Source organism: Elephas maximus, chromosome 2 (assembly GCF_024166365.1).
Source record: "Elephas maximus indicus isolate mEleMax1 chromosome 2, mEleMax1 primary haplotype, whole genome shotgun sequence".
Classification (NCBI taxonomy): domain Eukaryota; kingdom Metazoa; phylum Chordata; class Mammalia; order Proboscidea; family Elephantidae; genus Elephas; species Elephas maximus.
The window spans coordinates 20,484,289-20,495,983 of record NC_064820.1 but is presented as its reverse complement, the minus strand read 5'-3'; the positions used below and the strand labels follow the sequence as shown (position 1 = coordinate 20,495,983).

Here is an 11,695-nt window from a genome sequence, read left to right as displayed (position 1 = left end):
CGCCGCGGTCCCCGGCCCCGGGGAGGAATGTGCCACCAGCTGTTCTCCGCTTGCGAGCGCTGCGCCCTGAAGTGAAGAAAGTGGAGGAAGACGAGACAAAGGCTGCGGTGGGACGGAGGAGTTGGGAACTTGGGTTGGGCAAACAAAAGGTGAGGAAGCCGAGAAGGACTCCAGCGATGGCAGCGAGGCAGCCTCACGGACGCGGGTTGCTGGGCGCCGCGCCGTGACACATGGTGTCCCGGGACCTGCTGCGGGCTGACTTCCGCGGGCTGGAGCCGGACGCCGGCAAGTTGGGGACTCCTGGAACAATGGACAACTTCTTCCCCGAGGTGAGTGCGTGCGCTCGCGCGGGGGCGGCGGCGCCGTGTGCGCTCGACTGCGCGCCGAGAACCGGGGCGCGCGTCCCCCTTAGCCACCACCTGGCCCCCAGCGCCCCGGGGGAAAGGGACCTGCCCCCGACCGCGCGCACCGGGCACCTTTCCCCGAACCCGAGAGGGCGCGACTTCCTGGGAGTCTCCGGATGAGTAAGCAGGGGCAGGTTTTCTTCTGCCCTGCGCTCCCCCTGGCCTGCGGGATGCCTTGAAGGTGAGTTTCCTTGGAGCGGTGGCCGGCTCACCCGGGTCCCCGCGACCCCCGAGCGGCGAGGCGATCTGCGCGACGCCGGGGTGCAGGCAGCCCAATAAAACATTCACCGGGGACGTGCCTTGCTCCAAAAAGGTCTGCTCTGGCATTTCCTTTGAAAAACGTGCGCGGGCTTCCTGTGCGCGGGGTGCAGACAGTTCCAGAGGAGAGGGTTAATGAAGTGTGAGAAGGGAGGCAGGGTTTAATCGTTCACTGCTCTCTGCCGGCCGGACCTTTGGAGTCTAGGTTTTGGCGCTCACCAAGACTGGCTCTTCGAGGGTTTGGGATTATTCTAGAAGATGGATTCAAAAGGGCATGTGTTTGTGCTGTCTGTCCTTGGCAGATTTTAAGTTCACATTTAAAGACAATTCATTAAGGCAAACAGTGGATTTTTTTTTTAACAACTTGATTGAGATATAATTCACATACAAGTCACCCATTTGAAGTGTACAATTCAGTGGTTTTTAGTATATTCAAAGCTGCGCCACCATCACCACTATCAGTTTGGATATTTTTAAACATTAAACTTAATGCCTTTTTGTCACTGAGTCTTAAGACTTGAGGGCAGGACACCAGAGTTTCTTGAAACTTGACTTGAGAATCTTTTTTTTTCTCCCTGGGATTGAGAGTTACTGTGGTTTCTTGGCTCCCTTTCCTTTCTTGGTTGTGTTTATTTAATAAATTCTGTTTAAGTTTGGGGTTTGAAGTGGCTCAGAGTAAACTTAGTTGACCTGAAGGGAGTCTGATGTGATCTTCAGTGAAAGCCAAAGGGTGTTGTGTGAATCCGGGACGATCTTGGAATTGCCAAGCACATAGAGTGGTGAGGGCTTGCCTCCGTGTTAGCTGGCTAACTTAGCTTATCTGACTTAATTGGATATAATATTTCAAGTCATTGGGCTTTCTGGATGCTCCCTTAACTGTATTTTCAGACAGCTATTTATAATGGCCAGAGTGATAAATGCATTCTTGTGCTGTATAGTAATATCTGGTTGTCTAAAGTGGGTCTCAGATGTGACACCCAGTAAGAGGTGGCCCAGAAGGGAATTAATATTCATTAGTACACGTTTGCTTTTTATAAAAAAAAGAAATATATATCATTGTGAGATTTTACTATTTTCAAATCCATAGACCTTAGTTTTCATGCCTGTAAGAAGGCACTCGAACTTTTTGCAAGAGTTGTAGGTTGCCCAGTGATGAAGAACCAGTGGGCTACGTGTTTAATTGCTTTCATCTGTAAGAAAAGTGAGGTTCTGCCTGTAGGGCAATATTTCTTAACTTTGGATGAATGTTCTGGACCCCATAGAAAATCTGATGAAAGCGTAAAATTGGGTATTCCGTTTGTAGGAATCCCAGTCCCCATGAAGCCTGTCCTTGTATGCAGGGGGTCCCTGGCCTCCCCTTGGGAAGAACTCTGCCCCCTAGTGCAAGTTGGGGGAACTGCAGGACAACTTGCAACAGCTGGCAAGTCCTGACCTCACATACCTCCTGCTGGGGTTTGAAATACTTTTTTCTCTTACACCATACCTTGGTTCAGTGTGAAGAGGCTTGGCTGTTGGATTTTATTTCATTGATAAATAGAATATTAAGTTTGCTTTTAGAGGATCGTCGACGTCTCCTTCATTTTATAGATGAAGAACCTTAACCCAAAGGTGGGAAGTCACTTGTCCAAGGTTGATGAGCTTGTTATAGAAGCCACAGCTTTTTTTTCCCTCTGCTGCTGGTGATTTTGGTATTTCTGGGATGTTTTCATTTATTTCAAGTTAAACATTTAATCTTGTGATATATTTGTATTAACCCAACCCCCCAGTATTACAAGCTTAAATTCTAATCAGCCATCAGAGTTCCAACCTTAATGTTAACCACTTGGAATGGGAAGCCAGCAGGGCAAGTCAGAGTCTGAATATAATGCATTAATTGGAAAAACGGTCCTCACAGAGACCCTGAGTCTGTTTCTTTTTAAAATGTCTTATAATAGCGCATCTTTTGTCAAATTGTCCAGTGAAGAAAATGTAATGTTCTGTTAGAGTCGAAACAGTAAGTGTGGAAGTGATGTATTCCCAAACCAGAAAACCGGTTGCAATAGAGTTGATTCTGACTCATGGTGACCTCATGTGTGTCAGAGTGGAACTGTGCTCTGTAGATTTTCAGTGGCTGGTTTTTCAGAAGTCGATCACCAGGCCTTTCTTCCGAGGTGCCTCTGGGTAGACTCAAACCAACCTTTTGGTTAGCAGTTGCTGCTGACTGCACCACCCAGGGACTCCATCGTGTTTCTAAGGACAGCTAAATAAGGCTCCTTATCATTAAGTGGTGCCCTGCTCTTTGGTAACTTTTCCCACTGTGATCTACGGATAACGACTTGTTTCTTGTTGGACAACAATTTGAAGCTAATGATAACAATTGAAAAAATTGAATGAGATGTTGCATGTATTAATTTCATGTATGAATGGCCAGATAATAAGGAAACAGGTGTTACTTGTGACTGGCAGCTACTATGTAGAACTAGACCAAACCCAAACCAAACCTACTGCCGTCGAGTCGATTCCGACTCATAGCGACCCTGTAGGACAGAGTAGAACTGGCCCATAGGGTTTCTGAGGCTGTAAATCTTTACGGGAGCAGACTGCCATATCTTTCTCTGACCTTTCAAGTAGCAGCCTTGTGCTTTAACTGCTGTGCCACCAGGGCTCCTAGAACTAGACAAGGGTTCCTCATAGTCATTTGGGATGGATGAAACTTTATTTGGGAGGGACTGTCTGGTATACTGTAGGATGTTTAGCAACATCGTTGGCTCCCATTCACTAGATGACAGTAGCACTCCCCAAGTCGGGGCAACCCAAAATGTCTGCAGACATTTCCAAATGCCCCCGGGGCGGGGGGTGGGGGCGGTGCGGCAAATCACTTTCAGTTGAGAGCTGAGCTAGACCCCTTATGCAGTTGGCTCATGGTATTAATTCCTGTGCGGGTGGCAGGCAGAGCCTTCTTGTCTGCGCTTGCTGGTTTAAGTAGGATCAGGGATCTTATCGTCAGCTGGCTCGTGCCCATCAGCTGACGGCTACTGACTTCAAAATGTACTACTCCAGAACGGGAGAAACCAAACAAACAGAACTCTCCAATCGAATTTCAGTTTCCTTCATTAGATTTTTATAGCTTCTCTAGAGTCAGTTGTGTGTGCATTCCTGGGAAGCTTGTTTTTTCTGCATTTTAGGTATGCTGTTAAACCCTTTACCTCAGGCAGAAACAAAGTTTAGGTATGTCTGTAACCAGACTCACCCACCAAACCCACTGCGCTTGAGTCGATTCAGACTCATAGTGATCCTGTAGGACAGAGTAGAACTGCCACATAGGGTTTCCAAGGCTGTTTTTTAATCTTTACAGAAGCAGACTGCCACATCTTTCTATCTCAGAGTGACTGGTGAGTTGGAACCACCGTCCTTTCAGTTAGCAGGCAGCCAAGCACTTTAACCACTGTACCATCAGGGCTCCTTGCCTGTAACCAGAAGTAATTTGAAAAAAAAAACAAAACAGAAAAGGCTCAAGCAGCAACTTGTTGATGTTTTGAAGGGGACAGCTGTTTCCATGTCCCCAGGGCCAAGTGCCGTGCCTACAACACAGTAGCTGCCCAGTAAGTACCAGGTGAGCACATAAATGAACTTGACTCTTCTTTCTTAGTTTGAAAATAGGTGTGGCATAACGGCTATTCAAGCAAAAGATTTTTTTTTTTTTTTTGCAAAAGAGCTTTTGAGGATTATTATTAATAAGAGATGTACAAACATTGATTTTTCAGACTAAATATATAAAATGTACCCAGTGTGATACTCTAGTTGCCCATATACAAAGCAGGTATTGATGTTTTCAGGGATGTATTGTTAACGGAAAATATTCCAGTTGTACCTTTCTTACAGCCGGGTTCACTCAGTTGGAACAAAGTCAACTCTAAAGATGTGAAGTGGAAACGCTCACCCGTTTTCCACTTGAGAAGGTACCTTGGTTTTTGGTTGTTAGTTCAAGTTGTTGATACTGTCTTAAGCCTGACATCTAGTCTTGGAGTCTGTTTTTCTCCCCTTTTTGTAGTATGTTGTAGTTTTCTTTTCTTGGCAAAAAATAATTTGGGACATTGTTATTTTTGACAGCACCCCCTGCCCCCAAATTATCTCTAAACATGTAAAAAGGAAGAGCCGGGGACTTCCTTGTGCCATCAAATCCTGAAGGCAGTTCCTTTTGACTAAAATCGCACCTGATCATTAGCTGATGTCCCCTTTCCGTTGGAGCGTCTTGCCTTTTCTGCAGGATCCGTGAGGATTTCTATTGTCCGAGACTGGCTTTCAGCCCTGGCCTTGATGGGGACAGCAGATCCTGGGGAACAGCTTCCAGGAGGACAGTTGTTGCTACTAGGGGGTCAGAATGTCCCTGAGCAGGGCGGGTGGGAAGGACTGCATCCCTCATAGCTCGTGGCATTTTGTTCCATCTCTCTTAACTCACTGCCATCAAGTCGATTCCGAGTCACAGTGAACCTATAGGACAGAGTAGACCTTCTCCATAGGGTTTCCAAGGCTACAAATCTTTACGGGAACAGAAAGCCCCATCTTTCTCCCGAGGAGCAGCTGGTGGGTTTGAACCACCAACCTTTAGGTTAGCAGTCAAGCTCTTAACCACTGTGCCATCAAGCCTCCTTTTCTTAAGCCCTCACAAAACCAGCCACAAACCAGTGTGGACAGGGCCTTCACTGTTTACCCAGGGTAGTGGATAAGCATTTGCTTTCTTAGCCTTGCTTTCTTTAAGTGGGGTCACCTTCAAGGATGTGAACCTTGAACATGCCCTTCTGCTGTTGTTATTGGTACATGGGGGGCATCTTATTTCAAATTGGATTTCAAAATTTATGGAAGGGGTATGCACTTGGTTTTAGAGTGTTGTTAGTTGTCAAGATGATTCTGACTCAGGGCGACCCTATCTGTGTCAGGGTAGAACTGTGTGGTCCATAAGGCTTTTAAGACTGTGACATTTTGGAAGCAGATCACCAAGCCTGTCTTCCAAGGTGCCTTTGAGTGGGTTTGAACCATGAGCCTTTCAGTTATTAGTCGAGCGCTTAACCGTTTGCGCCACCCAGGGACTCTTGAACTCAGAGTAACTACTGTTTAACCTTTTAATGTCATTTATTTGCAAGGAACGTTCAAGAATGAGCAACCAGTGAAGTCTGTATTAAGCTTGGCAATTTTTTCCCTTTGCCTAAATGTTCATTGGAGTAGTTCAAAGTACCCCATTCTTATCTGTAGGCAAGACCTGGCCTTTTGAAGCCCAGTTCCACCCCATCTACCTGTGGGATCTCTGCCAGGTTGTCTGACTTCCCTGGTCTTTATCTTTGCTGGTCTGCAAACAGACATAATATCTACCTTGCATGATTATTAGGAGAATTAGGGATAAGATTTACAAAGCACCTGGCACGTAGGTGAGTAATAATAAAAGGTTAGTTATCCTAACTGTAAGGAACCTTGGTGGCACAGTGGTTAAGCACTCGGCTGCTAACTGAAAGGTCAGTGGTTCAAACCCACCAGCTGCTGCGCAGGAGAAAGACCTGGCAATCTGCTTCTGTACAGTTACAGCCTTGGAAACACTTTGGGGCAGTTACACTCTGTCCTGTCAGGTCACTATGAGTCAGAATCAACTGCGTGGCAGCAGGTCTATGTTTTTGTGTTTATTGTAACTGTAGTGAGAAGTATGAATGGCCCTGGATGGTGAATGAAGTACCAGTACTCTGTGCAGGGAAACCTCAGCGATAGATCTTTCTCCCCTATCGTTTCCTGTGCTAGATTGCATTGATGAGTTTTTTCCCTTTCATTCTGTATACTTGCGGCAGATTTCGTATTTCCAAAATTCTATCGGAAGCATGCCCATGTTGCTTATAAAGACAAGCTTACATCCCTTCTTCTGCTTTTCAAAATCTGCTAATCTTATAACATTCTCCTTTTTGGTTCTTACGTCCCCACGTGAATTCTGCCCCCAAGGGTCCATTACCCAGCCCTATCCCTACGCCTTTGCCCGTGCTGGCCTCTCTGCTGCTGGGATAGCTAGTTTCTTTTTTAAGCCATCGTGATGGGTGGAGTTCACGGTGACCCTACCTCCCTTTACTCAGAACTTGCCTCTGCCTTTTCCTGTCTTGTGCCTGTTAGGAGGAATTTACCTCAAGATATGTAAAGCCTCTAGCTAAAAAAAAAATTTTTTTTTTTTTTTTTTAGCTAGAGGCTTTGCATATCTTTTTTTTTTTTTTCTGTCCTCTTCTAAAATGAGTAAGTTGAGCCTCAAGAGGTTAAATTGCTCATTTATAAATAAGTTTTATGACCTTGTTTGCCCTGAAAGGTCCTCAAGGATGGGGTTCTGTGTACAACATTTATTTTTCCCGTAAGTACAGAATTTTTATGGTAGGAGGGAAGATGCTTGCAATGTTGTTCCTCGATTATAAAACATTTCACAATCCCTTGAAGACAATAATAAATATGGAGAATGGTGCAAGCTGTTAACATACCCAGCTGCTAACTGAAATCTTGGAGATTTGAGTTTATCCAGAGGCACCTTGGAAGAAAGGCCTGGTGACCTACTTCCGAAAAATCAGCCATTGAAAGCCCTGCAGAGCACAGTTCTACTCTGACACACATGGGGTTGCCATGAGTTAGAATCGACTCAACGGCTCCTGGTTGGTTAATACTGAGTGCTTACTATGTACCAAGTACGCTTCAAAGCACCTTACATTCAGTAACTCGTTGGATCCCTTTAACACTCCTAGGAACAAGGCACTATAGTTTATACCCACTATGTAGATGGAGAAGGAGAGGCACAGAGAGGTTAAGCAACTGGCCCAGCGTCACACAGCTAGAAAGTGACAGGTCTTCATTGCCATGCCTTTCTGTCCTGTTAGTGTCATTTGCCTCATACTTGTGGTGTGTTTTCTAGGCTCTTTGATGAAGTGCCATGTATATAAAAGGTGCTAAGTAAATGTTTTCCGAATGTGCAGGACAAGTGGTCCTTAACCCTAGAAACATTGGAAATCCAGCAAGAAAGTGTTAATTAGCTTTTAAACATGCCGCTACTTTTTATTTGATTTGTTTTTTACTTAGGAAGCCTCTTTGTGAAATGGTGGTTTCTAAAGCTGACAGCCTCAACCTCATGAGATAGTCAGAAGATTGGTACAATAAGGGACTTAGAAAAGTAGATTTTTGAGAAGTGCTTATTTTACTATAAGAAAGGGGTACAACTCATTCCCCCCCGCCCCAAATACAACCATCAATTATTGGAGTAGTCATCTTTGAGGTTTTCTGATAGAAACTACTCTAGACAAAAGATTCTGTCTACTTTCTTTTATTTGGATGCTCGTGGAGTGAGCCTTGACAGCCTTTGGGAACGTTTCTCAGAGAGCATTCCTCGAATCAGACATTTTGCTCCCTTGCTAAGAACTCTTTGGAAAGGGTGTCCGCTAGGCTTAAAGTAAGAAACTGGAGTCTCCAGTTTAAACCCAGGATCTCAAGCCACACGACATTGCATCACCTGCCTGCCAGTTACAGCGAGAGGTTCTTGTGGTAAAGACCAGGGACACCTGTCTGTTGAAATACAGCCAGAGGAAGGGAATAACATCTGGGAGCTGTATGTACATCTAAGAATAGCTCTGCTTCCGCCCAGGCTTCGGTATCTGCTTTTGAGGATTAACATTCCCTTTGTATGGAAGCATTTTTCATGGTGCTAGTGAAAATAAAAACAGGTTATTTATGTTCAAAAAGAAAAGTTAGCGAGGCTGAAGTTTTGCACTTTGGAGTAGGGATGGTTATCTGTAGCTTCTGTTTGGGACTAAAGGGCCAAGATAAAACAAGATTTGGGGATGTTGGGATAAAATGTTTTTATTTTAACTCGGCCTCTTACTCATCATTAGGTTCCAATGAATTCTATAATTTTTTAAAAACATGTTTTAATCAGTCAGTGACATATGAATAGGACCACTACTTAAATAAAGCTTTTGATAAACATAGATTTACCATATTACTTTCCCATGTCATTCTTAAATTTTTTCTTAAACTTAATCCTAAAAAGAAGCTTCCTCAATCTTAACCACCCACAGAGTACTTATAATTTTTTGTGATAAATGGGTTGAGACTTTTTTTTCCCGGTGTCTATGTATATATATATGGAGCCTGGTGGTGCAGTGGCTAAGAGCTCGACTGCCAACCAGAAGGTCAACACTTCGAATCCACCAGCCGGTCCTTGGAAACCCTGTGGGGCAGTTCTACCATGTCTTATAGGGTTACTGTGAGTCGGAATCGACCCGATGGCAACAGGTGTTTGATTTGGTTTTATGTATATGTATTTCTGCAGGAGTGTACCTGTAATGTTTTTTTACTTAATCGTTTATTGAGAAAAGCTTTAAATGTCAAGAAACGTGCATGTTTATGGGCACTGCCTATCACTTGCAGGAATAAGGGCACAAATACAAGCCTACATGCCACATAACTAAATATTTAAAAATTATAAGCCATGCTTACAAACTGGTAAAGAAATGTGTTCTATCTTCGTACCTTGACAAATATACCTTCATTAGGACACAATCATGAATATGTTTAAAGTTACAGCTTTTATTGCAGAAAGCAGAATATCAAAGATGAATGAACTTTTAAAGTTGCACCTGGCCGGGTGTTTGGTTGGTGGGCCATGGATGTCTGCCTGAGTGATAAAGGCGTGTGTGCTTTCGTGCATTTTCCATAATCTGGTTTACTTGCCCTTATTTCAGCACAATCACTAATTACATGGTTATAGTCGAGACTTTTCACAATAAATCTGGGTTTTATTGACAGTAACGCTGAAGTAGAAAACCTTTCTTGAGTCATTGTGGTTCGTAGAGTGTTTCATGCTAATTTCGATTTGGAGAGGGTCCGCTTTGCTGAGCAGGACAGTAGTTACCAGTGTTTCAACAAAAGTAATAAAGCAGTATTTAGATTAGAGAATGAATGAATGGGGTTGCGCGTGGTAAATTATCAATATGACAGGAGGCTCTGCAAAATATTTTAATTTCAGTATATAAATCACTGTCGTTGCGATTTTTGTTTTCATCATGTCTTAATTAAAGCACTGTCTAGGTCCATCAAAGGCGCCATGGTGGCACAGTGGTTAGGTGCTGTGCTGCTCAGTGAAAGGTCGGCGGCTAGAGCCCACCGCTCGCTCCGAGGGAGAAAGATGTGGCAGTCTGCTTCTGTAAAGATTCCAAAACCAAACTAAACCCAGTGCCATTGAGTCGATTCCAACTCGTAGCAACCCTATAGGACAGAGTAGAACTGCCCAGTAGGGTTTCCAGGACTGTAAATCTTTATGGAAGCAGACTGCCATATCTTTCTCCCTCAGAGCAGCTGGTGGGTTTGAACTGCTGACTGTTGGGTTGGTGTCGAGTGCTTTAACCACTGCACCACAATGGCACCCTCCATTAAGATTACAGCCTTGGAACCCTTTGGGGCAGTTCTGCTCTGTCCTACACAGTCACTATGAGTTAACATCAACTCACGGGAAGGGGGAAGGTCCATCAAATATTTCATAAATTGTTCATCAAATTTTTTTTTTTTAATTGCTGGGTATATTATAAAGAAAGCAGAAAACAGAAGCATGCTGGTTAATTACTTAGAAACCTGTTTCATGTGAGACTGTGTATGGTCAGGAAATAGTCTCTGAAACTACATTTTGGGATTATTAGGTGTGTGAATTTTTTCCTTCCTAGTCATGTAAATGTTTTAGTTCCTTATTCTGGCTTTTAACATTCCTGAAATATCATTTTTGTTGCATGTTTCTCATGTGGTGCCATTTTGATTGAGAAAAACTATTTTTCCTAAAGTTAAAAAAAGTTGTAACGTAAAACGGTCAAATTAGCTGTGTTTGGGGTTTCTGGACGATTTTGCTAATATTAATAGTAAGCGATAGTTTATACCAGATAACTGTAGATAGTGCCAATTCTAAATTAATAGTATCATTTTCCACTAAAGACTGTGATTTGCCCTTTATTTGAGGAACTTCTGTTTATTTACTTATTTTTTGTTTTTGTCATATGTGGGCAGTGCAGCCCAGGGCACGGGTCCCACGTGTCCTAGTCTGGGGGGTAGGGAGAGGTCTTGCTTATATGTTTTAAGTCATTGCGTGGTATTTCTTTGTGGAGACAGATCATCATTTATAGGGCATTTTAGGTTGTTTCTAGTTGTTTGCAGCACTTACAGAAAATAGCCGTGAACATTCTTCTACCTAGATCATTGCGTGCTTGTCTGATGATTTTATAAGGAAAAAATTTTCTAGGAATGGAGATGTTTGACTTAAGAGTTTATACATTTTTATTTAGATTATTTGGCAGCAAGGAGCCCTGGTGGCATACTAGTTAAAGAGCTCAGCTGCGAACCAAAAGGTCGGCAGTTCGAATCCACCCATGGGGCAGTTCAGCTCTGTCCTCTAGGGTCACTATGAGTCGATTCTACTCCACGACAATCAGTTTTGTTTCTTGGGTTCAGCAGCACACGTTTTAGGAGAGGTATTAGTGCAGATTGCAGAAGGTAGAACTGAAACACTCTGTCATGATATATTAAGAATGGCAGGTATTTTGTAACTTTTTACGAGAATTTTAGTCCCTGGTTGGTGCACAGAGTTAACATGCTTGTCACTAACTGAAAGGTTGGTTTGAGTCCACTCAAAAGAGCCTCAAAAGAAAGACCTGTTGAGCTACATCCAAAAAATCAGCCATGGAAAACCCTGTGGAACGCAGTGCTCTGACACACATGGGGTCGCCAGGAGTTGGAGCCAACTAGATGGCAGCTGGTTTATTAGACTCGTACTGAAATGCCTTGTTTCGCCTAGGAAGGTAACAAATAATACTAGATTTATGATTCCTCTGTGAGGTTCTTTGAGCCAGATCCGAGAAGGGAGGTGACCAGTTTTCTCAGTTAATTAGAAGCCGGACTGTCAGTTCACATCCAGCCCCCAGAGAATCCCGGCATGATTGCTTGTGTTCATTTAAGGCCAAAGCACGCCCAAGTGACCCCCATTTACACTGCCTGGGGAGCCACAAGGCATT

The 11,695-nt window shown here is 43.8% G+C and overlaps 1 protein-coding gene across 3 annotated transcripts in view; it reads left to right on the top strand.

The window, feature by feature from the left end:
• The first annotated feature begins 226 nt into the window (after positions 1–226).
• The window catches only part of MYO10 (myosin X), a 281,060-nt gene continuing 269,591 nt past the window's right edge, over positions 227–11,695 (top strand). For 2 of the 3 annotated variants that reach the window (XM_049861415.1, XM_049861406.1), the window contains exon 1: positions 227–329. In XM_049861415.1, the coding sequence (XP_049717372.1) occupies positions 231–329 (99 nt within the window). In that variant the 5' untranslated portion in view covers positions 227–230. Of the gene's footprint in view, positions 586–11,695 lie in introns of all 3 variants that reach the window. The other variant, XM_049861424.1, reaches the window with a different exon arrangement.